Genomic DNA, 24,260 nt, shown 5'->3' with positions numbered 1-24,260 from the left:
GACTTCTTACGTCTTGCGTGCGTCGGCCCCTTTTTCTAGACTTGCGTCATTTCTTACGTAAGCCCTTACGCGAGCCTCGCAGCCTGCATTCTATCAACGAATGATACGAGATGAGGTTACTAAAATATTCTGCATGTCTACTCAGTTTTACAGTGCTTCCCAAGTAAAGGTTTGAAAAGAACTTCAAGCTTCAGACTTTCTGTTAGGGAACCTGTTATCTATCTGCAGAGCAAATGTCAGGCTTATACAAAAACATTAACGTGAATTACTTGATGCTAATACCTAGCGCGGTGTCTATAGGATTTTCCATATACGTTAGCATTAAGCTAACGTATTTTCTACCACAGTAAAACATGCAATACTATGTGATTGTTTTTAGAAAACGAATGTTACGTGATGAGATTACTCAAATGTAGTCTGCATGTCTCCTCAGTTTAACAGTGCTACCCAAGCAAAGGTTTGAAAAGAACTTCAAGCTTCAGACTTTCTGTTAGGGAAACAGCTTTCTATCTGCCAAGCAAATGGCAGGCTCATGACAACACGCGCAACCTTTGGGAGCATGAACTGCACTGAGTAAATTTTGCGCAACCGTTAACCCCCAACGCTGTAGCAAGCAGCCGCCTCTAAGGCCCTTGCATGCTTCTAAAGGCTGATTCATGCTTCATTACGTAAGCGTAAGCGCAAGCGGCCGCGCAAGCCCCTTGCGCGACCCTTGCGCGACTTCTTACGTCTTGCGTGCGTCGGCCCCTTTTTCTAGACTTGCGTCATTTTTTACGTAAGCCCTTACGCGAGCCTCGCAGCCTGCATTCTATCAACGAATGATACGAGATGAGGTTACTAAAATATTCTGCATGTCTACTCAGTTTTACAGTGCTTCCCAAGTAAAGGTTTGAAAAGAACTTCAAGCTTCAGACTTTCTGTTAGGGAACCTGTTATCTATCTGCAGAGCAAATGTCAGGCTCATACAAAAACATTAACGTGAATTACTTGATGCTAATACCTAGCGCGGTGTCTATAGGATTTCCTATACGTTAGCATTAAGCTAACGTATTTTCTACCACAGTAAAACATGCAATACTATGTGATTGTTTTTAGAAAACGAATGTTACGTGATGACATTACTCAAGTGTAGTCTGCATGTCTGCTCAGTTTAACAGTGCTACCCAAGCAAAGGTTTGAAAAGAACTTCAAGCTTCAGACTTTCTGTTAGGGAAACAGCTTTCTATCTGCCAAGCAAATGGCAGGCTCATGACAACACGCGCAACCTTTAGGAGCATGAACTGCACCGAGTAAATTTTGCACAACCGTTAACCCCCAACGCTGAACCAAGCAGCCGCCTTAAAGGGAGCATGAATTGCTAGGTGCTTACGCGTTGCGTTGGAGGTGTTGCCAAGCAATTCACACCCAGAACAATGGGCTTGCGTAAAATGGCGCAAGTCTAGAAAAAGGGGCCGACGCACGCAAGACGTGAAAAGTCGCGCAAGGGGCACGCAAGGGGCTTGCGCGGCCTCTTGCGCTTGCGCTTACGCAACCGAGCATAAATCAGGCTTTAGATGTTTTTTAAGGTCTTTGGCCTCTCTTCCAGCATCATACGTTTCTCTGGTTTTGACGTAAGCGTGCGTGTGTGTGTGTTTATGCATAGTAGGGATGGGAAGATTCACCGGTTCGCCACGATGCACCGGCATAAAAGTTCACGATACGATGGCCCGGATCAAAAAAGTGTGGACCGGATACAATGTGAGATGAATCGCGATGCATCGGTTCTTACATTTTTGTATCGGTATAATCTCAATACAAGACCAATCATTTTATATTTAGATAGATTCCACCTCTCTTACTGTTTCTTAAACGCGCTCTCATCTCCACTGCTGTTAATGGCCGCTTCTCGTGAAGTCTATAACTTTTCTAAAATCACTATCTGTCTGCAATACCGCTCTCGGCCTCTACACAACTTCGGGGCTCTCACAGGAATAGACAGTGGGATAAGCGACTATTACTAACGGTGTTTTTCGCATGGAAGTCTCTAGAAATCTAGCACCTTATTGAACGAAATTAAAAAGAGTGAACGTGCAGTTCTCAGACACCAGAATGATTACGCTCACAGTATCGTTAATCAGACAGTAATACCCTACGTTCAGTTCACTTTCACCAAAATTATGAACGAGTTCATGAACTTTCATTCAATGAACGCGTTCAGACACAACACTGGCGCTTGAACCACGTTTCAAAGACCTGGCTTTCTTGGAAGACCACGGCACCAAGGACATGGTATTTTTAAAGATAATAGCAGAGGTGATGATGGAGGAAGAGGTAAGAATATACTCCATATACCGTAGCTAAACTCTCTATTTGTTGCTTGAATTTACCTGTGCCTTCCTTAAATTGGAAAAGGAAATCTAGCAGCTAGTCTCCATTATACCTTTTTCTTCATCCTGATCATGTGGATCAACTCAAAACCTAAAGAAAAACCTTAAAATAGGGCAAATAAGTTAAATTGATTGCGTGAGGCATTTGATCCACATGTTTAGGATGAAGCAAACTGTGTTGTGACTGCTTGGTAGGCCTACAGTTAAAAAAAAAAAAAAGACATTTAGAGAACACTTACACACGTACATATACATGTTATATTTTGTCAGATACCTTTTTAATGATTTGTTGTATGACAAATAAATGAATCATTATGAATAATATAAAATTGCATTATTTTGTATCGCACCTTGTTGAATCGCATCGTGTCGAATCGCATCGTGTCGAATCGTACTGCATCGCAATAGGGGTGAATAGTATCGTATCGCATTAGTAGCTGCTTTTATGTATCTTTAATGTATCGGATCGTTGGCAGTGCATCGAGATGTGTATCGCATCTTTCTCAGTGATGAGATGCACATCCCTAATGCATAGACATGTATAGGTAGACACCGCCTCCACTGCTTCTCGGTGAAACGCGTCGCCGCCATTTTGGGAAAGGAGCTCTCTGCCGTCAGAGGTCTGTCAGACGTGTCAAACTAGCGCAAGTTGCCAGGAGCTGCGGTTTAACTGGATAAAAATCACGATAACCTTTTACATTTCGCAACCAATTTCATGGAGTATTCAAGGGTTTATGCTCTACGTGAAGTGTGTGAAAAAGATTTGCCTCTACGTAACTTTGAATCTCGCTAGTCTAATAGCCAGTCATACATGTGCATGGGTCTATAATAAATGCTTGTGCATTTTGAAAATACTGAGAAGATCTATAAACTATCGAAATAGTGCTTCTTTAGTTACTACGTATTGACCATCATTAAGAGAAAGAGCATACATCAAATAGTGAGAAACTGGCAGTCAGTGTGTTTTTCATAGTTTAACAGTTCCTTTTCAAGTATGTGCATTAAGAAACCTTGAACAGTGCAATTGGCAATACACAGTTATTTCACAAATCAACATTAGGCTACAAAAGAAATCTATATATTTCTATAGCAGTAAAAATATACACATCTCAATATATACATAGCCTACACATCTCAATAGTTGAACTGTAATATAAATAACATAGCATATACAGTATATAATACAATATAATATAATGACTCAGTATAATGTGCAATGGAATAACATATGATATATATAATATGTGATACAATATAATATATTTTAAGTATAAGTATATATGCATATATATACTATGTACTATATATATGTACATTTGTACAATTTGACATAATATACAATCATGCTCTTAACATTTTCAGATCTATGCAGTGCAATTGACACAATATATAATTGTGAAATAACTGTGTATTGCCAATTGCACTGTTCAAGGTTTCTTAATGCACATACTTGAAAAGGAATTAATTAAACTATGAAAAACACACTGACTGCCAGTTTCTCACTATTTGATGTATGCTCTTTCTCTTAATGATGGTCAATACTAGTAACTAAAGAAGCACTATTTCGATAGTTTATAGATCTTCTCAGTATTTTCAAAATGCACGAGTTTTGAAAGTAAAGTGAGCGTTTATCATAGACCCATGCACATGTATGACTGGCGATTTGACTAGCGAGATTCAAAGTAACGTAGAGGCAAATCTTTTCACGTAGAGCATAAACCTTTGAATACTCCATGAAATTGGTTGCGAAATGTAAAAGGTTATCGTGATTTTTATCCAGAAAAACTGCAGCTCCTGGCAACTTGCGCTTGTTTGACACGTCTGACAGACCTCTGACGGCAGAGAGCTCCTTTCCCAAAATGGCGGCGACGCGTTTCGCCGAGGCAACGGGCTGAAGCAGTGGAGGCGGTGTCTATCTATACATGTCTATGTGTTTATGTATGTGTGTGTGTGTATTACTTCCGGGTCGTGATGATGCTTGATATCCACAGGTTCCAAGCTTGTTGCGAAGGAACTTTTAGTGAACGATTATCCGCAGATATCTATTTGAATCGGTACAATTAAAGGAAGGTTTGAATGATATATTTCAGAAAAATCGCCTTTAGACTAGATACCCTTATGATAGGCAGGCAACAGACAAGTTAGCGTTATGCAGCTGATGCAAATGAGTGGAGCAGTTGCTAGCTAGCTATGAATACCTTGTATCTAAGCTGGCACCGTTAGTCAGATAAAGTGATAACGGTGTTGGTTTAATTTTTTCAATGAATTTTCTTGGCTCCCATAGCGAATGGAAGTACAAGTCGTTTTATGGATTAAGTGGTGAAGCTGGCAAAAGCTGTCGTTTTCTCCTGAACGTAGCTGAAGAAGTTAACGTAGCTAAGCGAGCCATCCCCAGCTAGTCAACATTTACTTGCTGTAAAATCATAATGCGTGGCAGTATGAGACGCTAACGTGGCTAATATAAACCCCCTAGGTTAATGTAAATTGGCATGGTGTAGTTGTTCTATCACCCTACTGTTCCTGTGACATGTCTTCACCGTCACCGGTTCAAATTAGGGAAGCAAATGCACATTTAGCCGCATTGCATCGGCGGGTTGCTGACCTGGAGCAGAGGCTCGAGGCAGCAGAGAACACAGTGCGTGAGCAGGCTGAAAGCCTCATTCGAAAAGATGAACAGCTCAGGGCTGCTACTCAAGAGATAACCGAGGCCAAAGATAGGTAAGTTAAGGTGAACATAGGGAATATTTCAAGTCTATCTTTCTCTCATTGCTTTAAGTGTGTATACCAGAACGATATAATTAAATGTTAAACATTCAATTAGACGTGATGATTGGATTCTTTACTGACCCATTCACTTTCCTGATATGGTATAATTTCGAGTTTTCTGACTGAATGATCCTGATATTGAACTGCTCTTTCATTAAGAGAGATATCCTACCTCCATGAAAAACTCTGCCATTCTGAGGAAACTATCCAAAAGTTCCAGCATACAGTGAAGGAAAAGGATGCTCTCATTGGGCAGCTACAGCATAGGTGCCAGCTCTTGGATAACATCTGCAAAAGTCGCCCGCTGCTGGACAAGATGCTGTCACACATGGCAGAAGCTGAGAGAATGGGATCTGTTGTTGACTTGGGTGAGGCTGCCGTCAACTCCTCTCTCACAGATGGAGAGTCCAGCTGCAGTCCCAACCGCGTATCCAATCACAAAGACTTCTCCCTGAGCGAGGACGACATGGATGACCAAGAGCTAGATGGAGTGGTATTTGGAACCACTGTTTGAGATGAATCCATTCCTTGACTTTTAACATTCTTCATGGCATGCTGAACCTGAAGACCTTTCCATGACTTGTGTCTCAAGACTACTGTGCTAGAGGGCACCGCAGGTTTTATTATGGTCAGAGATATTGTTATGGTCTTTGCTGAGGTCTTGGATTAGTTACTTGTATCTTGAGATCTGTTGGCTTTGATTACATTCTCAAACGAAGATAAGAATGTAGATAGACAATTGGTCCTTGGGTGAAAGGATGGAGGTACAGATAGGAAATAAACTTAGTAAGTTAATTCAGATTATAATATATGTAATTTAATTTAATGTGATTTGTTTAGTAAATTGGACAGTATTAAAGATACTGCAAGCTGCTGCCATTCCTTGAGAACTTCTCCAGTTTGACCATAGGAAGGGAAGCAGGGGGAACAGTCCATTTAGAAGTTCCCTGATTGGTTAATACAGTTCGACCACGTTGATGTTTTAGTTGCTAATTAAATTGCTCAAGTCAATATCAGAAATAATTTTGTTTTCTCATAGAATCTATTTTTATGTTCACAATCAGAATGCAAAGTTTACAAGCTATTTATTCCAAAACCGTGTCACCTGTAACCGCTTTAAATGGATGCATTCTGTCCAATTATGTCCATTGTCTTCTCAAATTAGAAACATTAGTTGATTTTGAACTGCTGTGTAGCTGAATTATAGCATGGTGGTTTAAAACTCTTCAGTTGAAAATACATGAAGGGGAATTGTAGATTTAGGTGTGAAATTGAAACATGGGGTAGCGACCTAGGATTATCTTAGAAGTTATACTGTATGTTGTAAACTGCACTGAAACCTGTCATCTGCAGTGTTTACACTTAAGAACACAATTTCAGATTGCCTTGACTGACCCTCATGTGTCTAATATCCCCCATCCAATTCTTTGCCTCCTCAATACAAAACACTTTCTGCACCTCTTACTTTTTTAATTTACAGTTTACTGCTCTGCTGTTACTTGTAAATCTATCCCATTAACGTGCAGAGATGAGATATAGGTCACTGTTTGAACTCCTGCATGTGGTCTTGCCCTTTATTAAGAACGCTTCAGTGAAGCAAGGTCTATGCAAATTTATTTTAGCTTTTTATCTATTACATATGATGCTGCGCATGAAAAGGGCAGCATTATTAAAACAGCAGTGGTACCTTGAAAAAGGTCATCAGCTATTTTTGCATCTATTATTTTCAGATGGCTGTGTGTATTGTTCTGCTTGCAGAAGTAACTATTCAAGTTATTTCAAATGTAACGTCTGGTAAGACTTTGTTGCAACACAGTCTGTTCTGTAAAAGGTGGTTTGTGGGCAATCTGTGGAAATGTTCCAACCATAAGCCATTCAGGTGTAGAATAAAATTATTTTCTTGTTTGTTCTGTTGTTGATTGATCTGTGTATTACATGAATAAACACTTTCACATTAGGCATGGGTGTTGGCTTTTCAAAAATATCCACCATCCTTTATTGTACAGGTCAAAATTCACTACACCTGGTGTTGGGAAGTTAATGTCAGCACTTGTATGGCTGGTATTCAATATCAAAACATTTAACAGGAGCCATATGGGATTACTCATAAAAGTATTAATACTTTATACTCATGAAACTAGGAAAGAAAGAAAGGAGGCATTGGTTGCATACAAAGTTCAGGTTTTTATTTATTCAATACAAAACTTTCCCCACCCACAGCGTGATTTAGGTATCATTATACATACCAAATAATTTGACTGATCTGTGGATAAAAAGTGCTTGGTAATTGCCCTTCCGGACAGAATACATTAGACGGCACAGATCAAAATATTACTATCTGAGAAGTACCTTCCCTCTTCCAATGCAGTTGTAGAAACCCTTGGTGCCATCTGGGCCAATTGGCTGACGCACCACCTCCACAACACTGATGGATTTCTTCAGGTGTCCAGGTGACACAGAATAACTCTTCTCTGGAAAGAGGTTCTGAGCAGCAGTTTTTCGCCGCTGGACCCACGGGCTCCCCACAAAAACGGCACTATCCTGCGAATAATCACCAGAACACTTGTTCCTGCTGAAGGAGGAGCTGTTGGAGTTAGGAGTGCTGACTAATTGTGGCGTAGCTAATGGAGAAGTGGCATGGCTACCGGAAAACAGCTTGCGTGGCACAAGGGGGCTTCCAATTGGACTACACAGGGGCTCCCTGTAGGGGTCATTCCGGCAGGAGGACCCTATAGGGATGCCAAGGGGACTGCCATACAGGGCCTGGGGACGGTTGACCCTCCGGTTAGGCCGGGGGGAGGGAGGGGCAAAATCGGATTCTGAGGAGCTGTAGAGCACAGAGTCCTCCAGGGTGTAGGGGTAACGCTTAGCCTTGCGGCTGGGCTTTTTACTACAGGCGTGTTTCACGCTTTCCTCAGATGACTCTTCTTCTTCGCCGCCGCCATCCTGGGCCGAAGTAGGTTTACGCGTGCCACGGCTGCCCAGGAGCACAACTCGCACACCCTTCCGTCCCTGCTGCTGCTGCTGCTCCTCAGACTGCAGGGCCTTGTAAGCCCCTCGAGCTCCATCCAGATATTCATACTCAACAACGGCACACATCTTACGGCCCAGCTCGGTATGCTTCTTAGCAAACCTTTTCAGCTCTGCTGGCAACTCCTTTCCTGGACGCAGGATCCTGAGAGAGGAGATGGTGCCGTGGACACTGAAAAGACGCATGGCTACCTCCATAAGGTCTTGCTGCTCCAGGCAAGGGGAGGTATTCTCTTCCTCCTCGGTGGAACTGCCCAGCAAATTCCAAGCCAGCAACAGTTTACTTGTGGGGATGCACAGAAGCCAGTCAGGTACAGGAGTTTTGCGTCGCACTTTGGTGCTCTCCTCATTTACTTCTAGTTTCTCAGAGATGCGAGCGGCAGCCAGTGTGGTGCGCCAGTCACGTGTCAACTCCCGGATCTAGAGGACATACAATACTCATTTAATATCCACCATTTCAGGCTGCCTTTTTACATGGTCATCGACATAGCAATAACTATTATTTAAAGTACTACACTAGCAGTATTTCAAATACAAGACAAATACTCAACCCCAGCGTCAGGAAGAACCCAATAACATTTCTAAACAGGTCATACCTTTTTAAAGGATGTTAGCAACTTGAGGCTAACATAGCCCATTTTGTTCCTTTGCACATGTTTCAACAAGAAGGCATCCTCTGCCAGATTTTCATTAGACAGGTAATTTTCCAACTGAAAAGTTATGCTCTGTCTCAGTTCAGCAACTGGTGGACTCCAGGCATCTCCGTCCAAGCAGTCCTCCTCAAACACATCAGTCAACTCTGCAGAGCTCCTTTTTTAATGGAAAAAATATATACAATAGTTTCACTAAGCAATCTAATAAATGTCACTCCGGGATGCTCATGACATTAATTTATCATTCGTCTGATTGATACGTCTTTGAATAATAATTTACCCGTCTAAACTGTCATTCAACCCGTCATCCGTACAAGGGAATGGGTGTTTAGATTCCGGGGACTGCTGTGAAGTACAATCTTCGCACTGAAAGATGTCCGTGTAGGTGGGCGAGGACATTCTAGAGTAAAGTCACGTACAACCAATTAATTATTTAACCATGAATAAACTATTTTTTTTTTGTTTTAAATAAACTCCCTTCAATTTCTGAACGAATACAATGCAACCCACAAAAAGATAAGCTTACCTGCTGCTTTAAGACGATTTCCCTCTGTCACCGCACCTGTGGTTTTGGCATGTTAATTAGAATTCGAATCAGAACGTCATGATTGCTAAACAATTGCAGGTGATGTAACAAACGGGGCGTTCACGTGTTCTATTGGAAGCCATTCGGTGTTAAAAGTGATTTCCTTTATTTAAATGCGCGGAGAAATTTTATTTTAGGCCATGACCATGGTTGGTGTACCTCTATGAAATAGGGGAGAGACAGGACAATGTAATAAGCTAGTTGTATTTAACGTTAGTTAAAGAGATCGTCCGAGACTGAAAACCAATTTGTCCTCTGTCAAATACAGTTGCATTAACAGACCTGGTCAAAACCATTTAGCTATTATCTGAGCAAAAGTGGAATAACCGCAATGTTATTTTCGTCTTTCCTCGTCGGGACGATTGCAACGTACAGAACAAATGTTAAAAGAAACAATTAAAATCATGAAATCCTCCCGCAACATAGCCTACATTTTTTACAACATATGATAATTGTTTCTTTAAACATGTGTTATGTAATGCCGGACTACACCACATTTTAGTGTATTTCTGTAATCATAGCCTTTGTCATCAAGGAAATATGATGCGCTATGGATGATTTTGCCTTATAAATAGATAGAACAGAAAAGTATTTGTTATCATGTATCATATTAGTTAGTTGTGTTTATTTGTGAATCAAAACGTTGAACTTATAGGTGCCCATTATGACCTTATGATCTCTAACTGATAGGCCTACGCCCAAATATTTACGTCATAGGCTACTTCAACTTTTCTCACTTCCATGAATCTCAGTATAAACATAGATATAGATGCAGTTATTTAGAATATCTGGGGGTTCTGCAATTTGCCATTATAGCCTAGCTTGTATTGCGTGTAAACAAGCACAAGAACGTCTGTCATTGTCAATATCACTTAATAATCTACAGAACAAAGTTGAGCCTTTACATCATGAAAACCATTATTTAAAACTAAGAAAAAAAACCGCTAAAGACATTCATAGATGGATGAAGGCTAAAGTGCCTCATGTTTTGACCCAATGATGTAGCCTACGCTATGTCCATAATCGTTGAATTGAAGTTGGAGTGTTCGTCCCGCAGCTCCCTCCTACTGCGTGTTGCAAACTCGAGAGCTTCCTTTACCAGAGCTAATGCAAGTTGAGAAATGTCATCAGTCACAATTCACCAACCATAATTCAGTCCTCAACAAATGCATGAATGATTTACTTGTGGAATTGCCTGAATGTCCACATGCACTATGGTCCATGTTGCACCATGCTGACTCATTTCAAGCCAACTCAGTACGCCCTGCTTATTATGCACAGAATGGCTATCATTCATTTTATTATCAACAATGTATATACAGTACTGTGCAAAAGTTTTAGGCAGGTGTGAAAAAATGCTGTAAACTAAGAATGCTTTCAAAAATGGAAGTGTTAACAGTTTATTTTCATCAATTCTTCATAAATTAACAAAATGCAGTGAAGGAACAGAAGAAAATTCTAAATTAAATCAATATTTGGTGTAACCACCCTTTGCCTTCAAAATAGCATCAATTCTTCCAGATACACTTGCGCACAGTTTTTGAAGGAACTCGGCTGGTAAATTGTTCCAAACATCTTGGAGAACTAACCACAGATCTTCTGTGGATGTAGGCTTCCTAAAATTCTTCTGTCTCTTCATGTAAATCCAGACAGACTCGATGATGTAGAGATCAGGGCTCTGTGGGGGTCATACCATCACTTGCAGGACTTTCTGTTCTTCTTTAAGCTGAAGATAGTTGTTAATGACATTGGCTGTATGTTTGGGGTTATGTTCCTGCTGCAGAATACATTTGGTGCCAATCATACGCCTCCCTGATGGTATTGCATGATGGATTAGTATCTGCCTGTATTTCTCAGCATTGAAGACACCATTCATCCTGACCAAATCTCCAACTCCACTTGCAGAAATGCAGCCCCAAACTGGAAAGGAACCTCTACCATGCTTCACTGTTGCCTGCAGACTCTCATTATTGTACCTCTCTCCAGCCCTTCGGCGAACAAACTGCCTTCTTCTACAGCCAAATATTTCTAATTTTGACTCATCAGTCCAGAGCACCTTCTGCCATGTTTCTGCACCCCAGTTTCTATGTTTTCGTGCTTAGTTCAGTCACTTGGCCTTGTTTCCTTGTCGGGGTAGAGCTTTTTGGCTGCAACTCTTCCATGAAGACCACTTCTGGCCAGACTTCCCCGGACAGTAAATGTCTGTACCTGGGTACCACTGGTTTCTGCCAGTTCTGAGCTGATGCCCTGCTTGAAATCTTCCGATTTCGAAGGTAAATAAGCTTGATGGGTTTTTCATCAGCTGCATTAAGTTTCCTTGGCTGACCACTGCGTCTACGATCCTCAACGTCTTCTTCAAAAGAGCTTGAACTGCACATTTTGAAACCCCTGTCTGCTTTGAAATCTTTGTCTGGGAGAGACCCTGCTGATGCAGTATAACTACGTTGTGTCTTGTTGCTGTGCTCAGTCTTACCATGTAAATGGATAAAAAATAAACATTTATTGTTTACATTTTTCAAAGCATTCTTAGTTCATAGCATTTTTTCACACCTGCCTAAAACTTTTGCACAGTACTGTACATATACCTTGTATGAATCATGTGCTTATGTTAGCAGGAACATGGCTTTTCTGTGTTTGTGTAATTTAGATTATTAGGTGCCACTAGTCTGCATATGTGCAAGAGCATGTTCGGTCGACCTCAGTGACAGCAAAATGTGTAATGTGCTTTCTAAAAACGGGTCAAAACAGTGGGAGGAGATTTGATGACGCAATCAAACTTTGCCGGAAGATGCGCATGTCTCTAGAAAACTCCATAGCAAACATGGCGACCTACATGAGGATGTTGGGAGCGTTAAAACAATCCTACAGAAGTGGGATTACTCCATTCAAAAAATGTACAGGTTCAGCGGGACAAGTCCCCAGGAGTAGCAATGGAGGAGATACCCTCATAACGTCAAGCAAGGTCACGAAACGCTGTTATTCTACCTCAAGTTTCACATGGAAAACCACCTTATGCAATGACTCCTTTGGTAACATCAGCTCATCAATGACAGGAGCGATGCGCTATGGTGATATTAACAAATGGAGACGGATTGCGAGTGTGTTTGGCTATACCAAGGAAATTACTGGACATGGTGGAGCCTCTGTCGGCTGTCAGCAGAGGAGGTACTTTTATGGAAACCGGGGTAGCGGATTTTCAGGAGAAGATGGATCCGAAAGCGGTGGTTCAGGAGGGGATGATGCAAGTGGTGACGGTGGGGCAGGTTATAGTAATCCGCAAATGACTGCCCTTACAACCATGATGGTGCCAGAGGTTTTCCCTAATGTACCCCTGATCGCCGTCAGTAGAAACCCAGTTTTCCCTCGATTCATCAAAATTATTGAGGTAAAACCTAATTTGAATAGAATGGAAATACAATGGAGATACAGTTTTGAAATAGATGTCATTATAATATTACATATATATACAGTCGTATACATTTTGATGCATCGGCACAAGTGTGTTGGAACAGGGGGTTTGGACCTAAACGGCGTTTGCTGCCGATTACATCATCCGCTGGTTAAAGCCGGAGCACGAGTACTGCACATTTCCAGGAGTTTAATACATAATTGTAGTCTAACAAGTGTGGCCTGGTATGCCGACTCGGTAATTGTGGACAGCATTTTTACAGTAACTGTTTTCCACAGTTTGTACAGTTTGTACAGTCTTTTTGTTTTGTATTTGTACAGCAGTCATATGGTTAAGCAGTTCTAGTTTGTTTTTTAGAACTGGAAGTTTGGGGGGGTCGTATGTGCAGTCTCCAGGCATAAACACTGCATTTCTATCTGTTTTGATAACGATTTCCTCTTAGGTGAAGAATAAACCCCTAATGGACCTTTTGAGACGAAAAGTGAGGTTGGCTCAACCTTATGCTGGTGTGTTTCTAAAGAAAGATGACAGGTAAGGACCCCTTATATCCTCAAAAACACCCTAACTGTTAGGGTTCTCTAATGCCCACAGTGCTGTAAAACATCTTTACCATTTCATCTCTTTAATTAGCAATGAGGTAGACGTTGTGGAAAGCCTGGATGCCATCTACAACACTGGCACTTTTGTGCAAATACACGAAATGCAGGACCTTGGAGACAAACTCCGTATGATTGTCATGGGGCACAGACGGTAATTCTTCTATTGCATGTTCTTTTACACGCAAAACATTCATGCCACTGCAGTTTTGTAACGTTTTTGAGCTGACACAATTTGAATGACTTTCAGTACCCATAAGCATAAAGTATTATGTGGTCAAATAAATTCTTAGTCATTAATTATCCTAGTAAAACTTGAATGGCAAGTGTTAAATATTGCATATCTTTGCTAGAGTTCGTATTAACAAGCAGCTGGATGTGGAGCCAGATGAACCTCTGTCTCCTGTGGAATCTGAGGGGGAGGGAGGCCAACCGAAGCCCCCGCGCCGTAAACCCAAACGCACACGGAAAGAAGGCCCTCTTGCTGAGGCCATGGAGGACACTGTGAAGGATGCAGACCTGTCTGTGGAGCCTGTGCCACTGCCTAACACCTCCAATGATATCCTCATGGTGGAGGTAGACAATGTCGTGCACGAGGAGTTCCAGACCACGGAGGAAGTCAAGGTACTGGCCTTTCCTCAGATGATCTTGTATAATAGCTTTAATTGATTCATTTCAGGCCTTCATACCAGCTCTTAATTCTCATCATGTAAGAGTTACAAACTGATTGAAATCTTTATGTTCCTGTTAAGGCATTAACTGCAGAAATAGTCAAGACTATTAGAGATATCATTGCTTTGAATCCTCTATACAGGTGTGTACAATTATCTTTATATTTGTTATATTAGCCATTTGTGTTGTGTTTTTAAATAAATACATACATTTCAATTTTCAAATGCTCAATATTGCTGTTCTATAAAGTTAATGATATACTTTTGTCTTTAGAGAGTCTGTGCTGCAGATGATGCAGGCTGGACAGAGAGTGGTTGATAATCCCATCTACCTGAGTGACATGGGTGCAGCGCTCACTGGGGCAGAGTCACACGAGCTTCAGGACGTTCTGGAGGAGACTAATGTGAGTGGTCATTAAAGGTGCATTGTGGAGGATTTAGTGACATCTAGAGGTGAGGTTGCAGATTGCAACCAACTTAATTCCCCTCCATCACCCCTACCTTTCCAAGCAAGCAGGATAACCTATAGTGGCCGTCAGTTGCCACGTGAAAGGCCCTCTCTAGAGCAAGTGTTATGGTTTGTCCGTTCTGGGTTACTGTAGAAACATTGCGGTGTATCATGGCAGATTCCGTGGAAGAGGACCCACTCCCTACGTAGATATGAAGGGCTCATTCTAAGCTAACGAAAACAACAGTTTGTAATTACATTGAGATTGCACACTAATGAAAACATAGTTATGAATACTATATTCCATTTGTGCTAATGTATCCCCCTAAATCCTACACATTTTCCACAGTGGGCATACCATCTATATCCCACAGCGACCCGGGTTTGAATCCGACCAGCGGTCAAGTGTAGATTCTTAGAAATCAACAAGTGTTAGGTGTAGAACTAGCTCTTTCACATTTACATATACATATATGTAAATGAGGAAACGTGTCGGTAAATAACACTGCTTTATCTATTGTGCAGATCCCCAAACGTCTGTACAAGGCACTGTCTCTGTTAAAGAAGGAATATGAGCTTAGTAAGCTACAGCAGCGCCTGGGCAGGGAGGTAAGTGTCCTTCAGCCTGACATTGACCTTGGCATGGCTATCAAATCATCTGCATGTTTGTTTGTAACTAATTTTACGCAAGTAGTGATGAATTGTAAATGACAGACATGAAACCGGTGGAGTTGGTGGAGAGTGGGGAATCCAGACAGCTATTATTTGTGTTGGGTAAAGTCAATTTTTTTGTGTCTGGCTGAAATGACACAATGTTTTGTTCTTGTTTCATAGGTTGAGGAGAAGATCAAGCTGACCCACAGGAAATACCTGCTTCAGGAGCAGCTGAAGATCATTAAGAAGGAACTCGGCCTGGAAAAAGAGGACAAAGACGCCATTGAGGAGAAGTTCAGGGAGCGACTGAAGGAAAGAGTGGTGCCACAGCACGTTATGGATGTAATCAACGAAGAGTTAAACAAGCTTGGCCTGCTTGATAATCATTCATCTGAGTTCAAGTTAGTCTTTTTTTTTTAAAGTATTTTACTGTTTTAATTACTTGCTGCAAACTGACTTAAAAAAAACTAGCTGTTGTTGTTCTGCATGATGAGTTACATAATGATGATTACATAGTGTTTGATCTGTCCAATCATCTCTCTTGTCCTGTTGTAAATCTGCAGTGTTACACGTAACTATTTGGACTGGCTGACTTCCATGCCATGGGGAACCTATAGCACAGAAAATCTGGAGCTTGGGCGAGCAAAGGAGGTGCTTGAGGAAGACCATTATGGGATGGACGATGTGAAGAAACGTATTCTGGTGAGAAATAAGCAGAGTCAAATAAAGCCAGTTGAATTGAGTGTAAACATGTGTGAAGTGAAAAATGTTTTCTTTTCTTTAAAATTAGTTATCACTGTTTCATTTTATATTTTGGAATATGAAGTAATTGGCCTTATTTTATTCATTATGAACATTAATTTGGACTTAAGTGATTGATATATTTTGAAATGATGAATTGATTGCATTCCTTTCTTTTATCGAACAGGAGTTCATTGCAGTAAGCCAGTTACGGGGCAGCACACAGGGAAAGATCCTGTGTTTCTACGGCCCTCCAGGTGTGGGAAAAACCAGTATTGCCCGGTCCATTGCCCGAGCACTTAACCGAGAATATTTCCGTTTCAGTGTGGGTGGTATGACTGATGTTGCAGAAATTAAAGGTCACAGGTGGGTCATATTTCCATCGCACCAGCAATTAAACGCTTCATTTCATTTTGTGCTGTTGAATAGCCTATAACAGCCTTTGTAACTTTGCAGGAGGACGTATGTGGGAGCTATGCCTGGAAAGATCATCCAGTGCTTAAAGAAGACTAAAACTGAAAATCCTCTGGTGCTAATTGATGAGGTATTTTAGTTGTTATCACTTCTTTAGTAGTGGGATGATAGAGAAGTGTGCTAAAGGTTATAATGCATCGGGATGCTATAGAATATGTGTTTTACACAACGCTGTCTGTTTCTTTTCTGATAGGTGGACAAAATTGGACGAGGTTACCAAGGTGACCCTTCGTCAGCCCTTCTGGAGCTTTTAGATCCTGAGCAGAATGCAAATTTCCTTGACCATTACCTTGATGTGGCTGTGGATTTGTCCAAGGTATCACATGTAATTCCTTAAACTCAAAATATTGCGGTATGTGCACCACAGTTCCTGTCATCACAACTATATTTCTTTCTTATCTAGGTTCTATTTATTTGTACCGCCAATGTGACTGACACCATTCCAGAACCCCTGAGAGATCGTATGGAAATGATCAATGTTTCTGGATATGTAGCCCAGGAAAAACTAGTCATAGCAGAGGTAATAGTTCAATTTAAAAAAAGATATTTTTCCAATAACATGCTGACGTCAATGGCAAATTACTTTATGACTATGAGGATTTTAAGACTGTCCAGAAATATAAAGCTTGAATAACAGATCCCTTCTTTTCCCCTCAAACGCAGAAATACCTGGTGCCTCAGCTACGAACCCTTTGTGGACTGGATGAGCAGAAAACTGAAATCTCCTCTGAGGCTTTGAAAGTTCTCATAAGGCAGTATTGTAGAGAAAGTGGGGTCAGGAACCTTCAGAAGCAAGTGGAGAAGGTAATATCAACACAGTAGCATATATAAAAAAGAAAACATTCCCTTGACTGTGCATGATATACACTTCACTATCATAATAAAAAGCTGATGTCTATTTCTGTACCTCTGCTTTAAGGTTTTCCGTAAAGTTGCCTTCCGCATTGTAAATGGGGAGGAGAGCGCAGTGAAGGTCACACCTGAAATTCTGCAGGACTACGTTGGTAAACCCATCTTCACTGTAGATCGAATGTATGATGTCACCCCTCCTGGCGTTGTCATGGGATTGGCCTGGACAGCTATGGGTAAGAAAGCATAATGTGATGAATACAACACAATTAGGTAGTCTCCCCCAACAGTTTAACACTCAAAAAAGGGAGTCAGTAAAGTGACTGAAGAACAAAATAAAAATCATTGGTTTAACTGGGAAATAAAACATATTTTTAAAATACATTAACTTTTATGGTAAGGGTATTTCTGAACTACTTTAACTTTAACTTACTTTTTCTGTTCTAGTCATTGTACTATTGCTCATTGTTCTACTCAGCAACTCACCTCCACCATGGTGTCTCATTTATGTTCAGGTGGTACCACACTCTTTATCGAAACCTCTCTGCGACGGCCTCGGGACCATTCAGGGACAGACGGACCAAAAGACGGATCCCTGGAGTTGACTGGGCAGCTAGGCGATGTGATGAAGGAGAGTGCCAAAATCGCCTATACCTTTGCTCGCGCCTTCCTCATGAAGCAGCTGCCTGAAAACGACGTCCTCCTCAGCTCTCACTTACACCTTCACGTCCCAGAGGTATGAATCACTTCAGGCAAATCATAATTTGAATCATAAGGTTCACTTTACTGTCTTTGTACAGACCCTTTTCAGCATTTTTACTTTTGTCATTAAAGACAATGTATAGCACCTTATGAATACTTAAGTACCAATTCATTGTCCAATTTGTAAGTAAGTACATAAATAAATAAATCATGAAACATCTGTCTAGGGTGCTACTCCAAAAGATGGGCCCAGTGCTGGTTGCACCATAGTGACAGCCTTGCTGTCCTTGGCCACTAACACCCCAGCACGTCAGAATGTGGCCATGACGGGAGAGTTGTCCCTGACTGGCAAAATCCTCCCTGTGGGTGGAATCAAGGAGAAGACCATTGCTGTAAGTTGTACATGTACATTTACATTTAGCAGACGCTTTTATCCGAAGGACAGAACAAGTTGTAAAGAGGAATATGTAACCTTTTGAAAGCTATTGAACAGTGTAAAAGATCTCCAATGCCAATAGGAGTTACATAACTTGTACAGAGTACCAGGGGGCACAGCTTGCTTATTTATTACACATGGTGATATTATAGTAGTATGACTTTTAAAATGTATAATTTTCATGCTGCAGTACTATGCTCTATTGTATCTGTCCTGACAAGGTGGTCGTCTTGGCAAATTTGCTGATCTGTGCTCCACCTTTTGTTTTTCATGAGGATCACTGACCAAACTTAAATCATTTGCAGGCCAAGAGGGCTGGTGTGACCTGCATATTACTGCCAGAGGAAAACAAGAAAGATTTCTCAGACCTTCCAGATTACATCACTGAAGGCCTGGAGGTGCATTTTGTAGAACATTATGAACAAATCTACAAGATCGTCTTCCCCGAACAGACTGACTGATGTTAAAAAAAAGACTGGCAGTGTGTACCGTTTTTTTTTTTTTTTTTTAATCCAATGAACAGATGCCATAACCTCTCCCCCTGAAGTGCATCATTGCTGTTAGTTGAGGGGCCAATTCACCATCATCAGTTTGTTTGAGAAATGGGGTAAAAAGATGCTATCAGTTGTGTGGACATTGAAAGGGGTGTAGGCTGGCAGCTTAATTCTCTTCATATTTTAAGATCTTCAAGCCACAGACAGTTGATCATGATATTGCTGCTACGCAGCCTTGACATACATCTTTCTTTATGACAAATGTGTGTACGTTGTATACAATGATGGAACCTGCTCAATATTGCAGATTTTTGAATTGTTGATTTCTGATTATGTGTTTCTTTTGCTTCTGAGTTAAAGCACTAATTTAAAGAGGTGTTTGGTTTATTGAAATACCCTTAAACTCACATGGATTCGGTACAGCACAATGGTCATATAGAATCACTGGGTTCTTGCTCCAACATTTAATTTACTCACATTGAGCTTCATGCCTTAACTGAATTTAAGTGTCCTTTGAGGTTGTTTTTGAAGGACCAATGGTAAGTCTTAGAGCAAGAGTAGAGACATTTCCCAAACATATTTCATTTTGTTGACATTTTTAGTCCCTGAAAAGTTGTGTAGTAATGCACTTGATTTCAAGTTGCATAGAAATAACATTTTCACTGATTCAGCAGCAGTGCATATCTGCAAGTCAGTCATTTGTTAATTTTCAACGGAGGTTTATGAACTCGATACAGCACCCATCCTCATATCAGACTGACGTAAGGTTAGAAGCCATCATTGCATTACAATTTCACAAGGGGCTTTGCCACTTCAGAGGCCTACTTACACACCAACCAATTTGGTTCTGCTATCCGTTCTGAAATTGAAAGTAATTTGAATTGTCTAATAGTCGGACCTCTTGTGTTAATCACAAAATTTACTGTTTTGTCCTGGCTCAATACTCAGTCCTTTACCCAGATGTATATACACACTTTTGTGCTTCACATCCGACAGCCCTCAGCATCCATGCCAAAGTTTATCACTATTTCAAGCTGATGCATCGGCGTCTTTAACCCAAACTTCAGTAACGGACTTCCTCCAATAACCACAGCATTTTGCAAGCGTGGCCTGAACATCATGGACACGGAGCATGTACACCAACATTTTGTTCCAATGTGTCCTTCCACTGCACACCTAAACCAGAATCGATCAATAAAAACACAATACTTCCATGGCCACAATAAACAAAGTCATTTATTAGGTTACTCCTTCTTGGCAGCAGCCTTTCTCATGGCAGCCAGGATGTTGCTCAGCTCTTCTCTCTTTCTCTTAGCGCGGATGTGAGTTCCCACCTGAAGAAAACAAGCCCAAATCTTGGTCAGTACATATGCCAGTAAAATAATGTTATTATATTTGGCCAAACTCTGATTGTGCACACATGACAAACTCCAGCAAAGCCCCAGGATGAACACAGATTCGAGCATCTAAACCAGGATATACCTGGATTTGTAACCGCCATAACTTCCCCAATTCTAACTTGGGAGCTTTGATTTAGTCACACCCAAATACCATGCTTCTATATAATCAAACCCACAAACATTACAGCACTAGAGCATCCATGGTGAAAAAGGAGCTTGGAAGGGGGGGGGGGGGGGGGGAAGCATACCCTTTTCTTGATGAACTTGAGGGCACGCTTATCCTTGGACACCTTCAACAACTCCATAGCACGCCTTTCGTAGGGGGCAAAGCCACACACCTCACGGATCATATCACGTACAAACTTGGCATGTTTGGTCAGTTGCTGAAAAACAATGTTAACAACATCTCAGCAACGTAGATTTCAGGCATTAAGTAGTTTAGTGCAGCACCTTACACCATGACACTGACGGTAAACGACATAACCATTAACCCATACTAGTTATATACAAAGAAGCATAATCGTACCCCTCTCCTGCGGCTGTGTTTGGTCTTGGCCACATTTTTAGTCACTGGGTGGCCTTTGTTAAGGCCCACTGCCATGGGATACCGAATTGCCATCTCTGTTAAAACAAAAAAAGGATGAGTTAGCTGGAACAAGTTAAGTAACGTAAGTATTAACACAGGATGGGGGAGACGACGCGTTATCAAACTCAACTCAGCATCCTATACACTACGTGCTCTGATCACAAGTCGTGGTATCACCAATATAGTGTTAATGACGTTGGCATGAAGGCTAACGTCGCTTTTTACTTGGTTCACATTTGACACAATGCGCTTCAAAGAAAAGACATTAAATTGCATTTGTATAACATGCGGTTCAAATTATCATATTAGGTGGGTTTCCATCTCATGTTTTAATGCACATTTCTCTATATTCGCATAGAGAAAATGCGCATTAAAACATTTGATAAGACCGCTCCTCTCGTCGAGAGAATGAAGACTTCAACGTGAGTGATACTCAGTGTAATTTCCATTTGGCAGTGAAATACTCTGTATATGGGTTAAGACATGCGTCACGATAACTTTGATACAGGTTGTGTACAAAAAGTATGTAAGATGTCAAAGATAAAGCTTAGATTCAAACTAACAGCGTAGCAATTACGATATTCATACCTGCGTCTCTAATGGCGTCCAAAACCGGAAGGAACGTCTACTGGCGGAAGCTAGAAATTCTATTCAGGCACTGAGGATTTTCTAAAGAAATACAAACAGCGCCATCTATTGATCACAACAAAGTCAACGTTGGTGTGTGTGTATTTTTAATCGTATGAAAAGTCACTAGAAATTTGGGAATACAAATGAATTACAATCTCAATCTCTGAAAATATCACGACTTGTCATATTCATTCATGGTACAAACTAAAGAGCAGAAAGTCAGAAACGCACGTAAACCCCAAAACACTACAACTACCATGATGCCCTGTATGTCGTGTTTTGGTGGGGTACAGGAAGTACTGACGCCCTCCTGAAGCTCGCTCGATTTAGACGGGGAAGACGTTTCTAAATGAAAGACAGTCTTTGCAGGTAAAAAGAACAACATGTTTTCAATGGAAATGGAAAAGCATCGGGGACGTAATGCATCTCTTGCTATAGCTGCCATAGTCGTCCTCGTGGGGATACCTCTGTGGTGGAGAACAACAGAGACATATCGTGCCTGGCTGCCGATGTCACAAATCCGTGAACTGGATTCATTGCATCTCCACCTTACCGTGGAGGTGGAGGTGGTGTTTGCCCAGGGTACGCTTACACCTGATCAACAAAAGAAGCTTCCACTGAGTCAGGTTCGTGAACAAGAGCACCACGCAGATGCTGAAACAGATCTCAAGTATCGATATGAGACTAAATACCGAACAGCTACGATCATGGAGGAAGACGCCCTGAATCAGCCAAATGCTGCAGAGGCGGACAAGTCCTTGCATATCTTAAGTGAGAGTCCCTGTGGTTCTGTTGTTGTGTATGTTTTACCCAAATCTTCTACACTACTACCAGAGGGTGTGGGAGTATATGTGGGACTAAAAAGGACAGCATTGGTCAAATTTGAACCCAGAAAAGGAGGAGCAGCGTTGAAGGAGGTTCTGTCTGCCATAGACCCTGAGGTGGAGCAGGTGGTCCAGACCATGTCCTTCAGCCACCAGGACATCATTGCAGCGCTTAGCAACCGAATCCGGCTGTCAAAGGTCAGCAGGGAAAGCCTAGTGGACAGTATGAGGGCTTTTAAGTCCAGTCCTGGCTATGAGATCACATTCAGTCTGCTAAATCCCAGTCCCCAATCCCACAAGCTACAATGGGACATTGAGGGTGCTGTGCAGCAGTACATCCAACCTTTACTGGACAAGATGGCCGTTGTGGCAAATTTCTCTGTGGATTCTCAAATTCTGTACTATGCTGTTCTTGGAGTGAATCCTCGCTTTGACAAAACTGCATCAGTTTACACACTCAGTGCCGACAGTCTTGCACACGTCATTAACCCAGTGGAAGCCAGATTGGGCTCAAACGCTGCATCCTCCAACCCAGTGCTCAACTTCCTCCTCTATGTCCCAGACCCTCACCACTCCCCACTCTTCATCCGGGATCACAGGAAGCAGGAAGTGTCATCGAATGCATTCCACAGTCCTCGTTGGGGTGGCATCATGGTCTATAATGTAAATGACATGTACAGCAAAGACTCCGCCTTCCCAGTTGACCTTCACATTGATATGAGTAAAGTGATGGGTGTTTTCTTGGCACAGCTTAGGCTCCTGTTAGGGGTTCAGCAGGTGCGTCCCCCCAAAGGCTTTGAGCTCCAGGGCCCAGGCAGCGCAGGAGTTACCGACTGGGAGCTGGACCGCCTTCTGTGGAGCCGCAGTGTGGAGAATGTGGCTACAGCCAGTGCCACGATCACCTCTCTTTCCCAACTACTGGATGAAATTGGTAATATTGTCATCAATGACAACATTGCGCAACAAGTACTCAATGCAGTGACATCTTTACAGGCAGCTATTGCTGAGCTAGAGGCTGGAAACTTGGCCTTTGCTTTGCAATACAGTAGAGAAGCCATTTTATCATCTGAATGTGCCTTTTTTGACCCGTCATTGCTGCATCTCCTGTATTTCCCAGACGATCAGAAGTTTGCTATCTACATCCCTCTGTTCTTGCCAATGTGTGTCCCGATACTGCTCTCACTACTCAAGATTGTCAGTGAGATGCGGCAGAGGAGGGCAGAGAAAAGTGCCAAAAAAGACTAACAAAAGTCTGTCTCATTTAACATTTACCTTTTGAACTGTACCCTCAAGTATTGCACTGAACGATGGGAGACACTGGAGCAGGGCCCTGAACTGATTGGTAAATGTTATTGACTCAGTAACTAGTTATTGATTATTTATTTGAAGTCTGTTTTGTTTATATACATAAATTGTATGCTGTGAAGGGAATGCGATACATGCCTTTTAATAAATCTTTTTGTTAAAGTAAAGACATATTTTAAATGAATGCAGCATTACAAGTGAAAATACGAGCATGTGGATGAATACAGAGCAAACTAAATCTATTCCACAACTTCTGATGGAAATTAACAAAAAATGAAATCACCCAAATGCAGCATATGAATGACTTAGGCAGTCAGACATATTTGATGACTTAACCATCTGCATGTGATAATACATTGCCTGTCGATGTTTTTTTCGGAGCATCACATTAACAAACTAGTATAGAGATTCAATAAAATTAATTCAACCCTCTTTACCGTTAAGACTTTCTGGTGAGGAGTATAATTCAATTAGAATACATCACAGAGTCACATGGTCAAGACTAGTTCCCACTGCGGCAAAACATCCCTAGAACAGGCCATGCCTATCACTATGGCTGACTATCAGAAAATGTACTTTTCTCATACATTACTCACTTTCTCGTACATTCTCAGACTAACCACTGATCCATGAGGCATAA

General features: G+C 41.4%; 5 protein-coding genes across 5 annotated transcripts; 3 read left to right on the top strand and 2 right to left on the bottom strand.

Moving 5' to 3' along the window:
- Nucleotides 1-4,359: 4,359 nt before the first annotated feature.
- vmac (vimentin type intermediate filament associated coiled-coil protein) lies at nt 4,360-5,646 on the top strand (the record flags this gene model as incomplete). The annotated part of the gene is made up of 2 exons (XM_080860545.1): nt 4,360-5,084; nt 5,292-5,646. Exons 1-2 carry the CDS (start codon nt 4,894-4,896, stop codon nt 5,644-5,646), a joined length of 546 nt encoding a protein of 181 aa, XP_080716671.1. The 5' UTR covers nt 4,360-4,893.
- Nucleotides 5,647-7,466: 1,820 nt separating this feature from the next.
- On the bottom strand, nt 7,467-9,214 carry larp6b (La ribonucleoprotein 6, translational regulator b; the record flags this gene model as incomplete). The annotated part of the gene is made up of 3 exons (XM_080833584.1): nt 7,467-8,582; nt 8,759-8,972; nt 9,096-9,214. The coding sequence occupies 3 exons, from the start codon at nt 9,212-9,214 to the stop codon at nt 7,467-7,469; spliced, it is 1,449 nt and encodes a 482-aa protein (XP_080689710.1).
- Nucleotides 9,215-12,195: 2,981 nt separating this feature from the next.
- Nucleotides 12,196-19,229, top strand: lonp1 (lon peptidase 1, mitochondrial; the record flags this gene model as incomplete). Its single annotated transcript, XM_080832000.1, has 18 exons — nt 12,196-12,786; nt 13,253-13,341; nt 13,441-13,560; nt 13,760-14,030; nt 14,159-14,220; nt 14,352-14,481; nt 15,051-15,134; nt 15,360-15,580; nt 15,743-15,881; nt 16,108-16,286; nt 16,377-16,464; nt 16,588-16,710; nt 16,798-16,914; nt 17,058-17,198; nt 17,314-17,479; nt 17,759-17,979; nt 18,173-18,337; nt 18,687-19,229. 18 exons carry the CDS (start codon nt 12,196-12,198, stop codon nt 18,840-18,842), a joined length of 3,063 nt encoding a protein of 1,020 aa, XP_080688126.1. The 3' UTR covers nt 18,843-19,229.
- An 864-nt stretch (nt 19,230-20,093) lies between these two features.
- rpl36 (ribosomal protein L36) lies at nt 20,094-21,501 on the bottom strand. The gene is made up of 4 exons (XM_080832756.1): nt 21,450-21,501; nt 20,802-20,896; nt 20,524-20,658; nt 20,094-20,209 (listed from the first exon to the last, which is right to left on the bottom strand). Exons 2-4 carry the CDS (start codon nt 20,892-20,894, stop codon nt 20,120-20,122), a joined length of 318 nt encoding a protein of 105 aa, XP_080688882.1. The 5' UTR covers nt 20,895-20,896; nt 21,450-21,501; the 3' UTR covers nt 20,094-20,119.
- A 334-nt stretch (nt 21,502-21,835) lies between these two features.
- On the top strand, nt 21,836-23,787 carry pigs (phosphatidylinositol glycan anchor biosynthesis, class S). The gene has a single exon (XM_080860814.1). The coding sequence runs from the start codon at nt 21,875-21,877 to the stop codon at nt 23,558-23,560; it is 1,686 nt and encodes a 561-aa protein (XP_080716940.1). The 5' UTR covers nt 21,836-21,874; the 3' UTR covers nt 23,561-23,787.
- Nucleotides 23,788-24,260: the final 473 nt, after the last annotated feature.

The sequence above is a fragment of the Sprattus sprattus genome, assembly GCF_963457725.1.
Source record: "Sprattus sprattus genome assembly, chromosome: 2".
Taxonomy (NCBI): domain Eukaryota; kingdom Metazoa; phylum Chordata; class Actinopteri; order Clupeiformes; family Clupeidae; genus Sprattus; species Sprattus sprattus.
The sequence above is the reverse complement of the archived record's forward strand: the minus strand, read 5'-3'. Positions and strand labels throughout refer to the sequence as shown.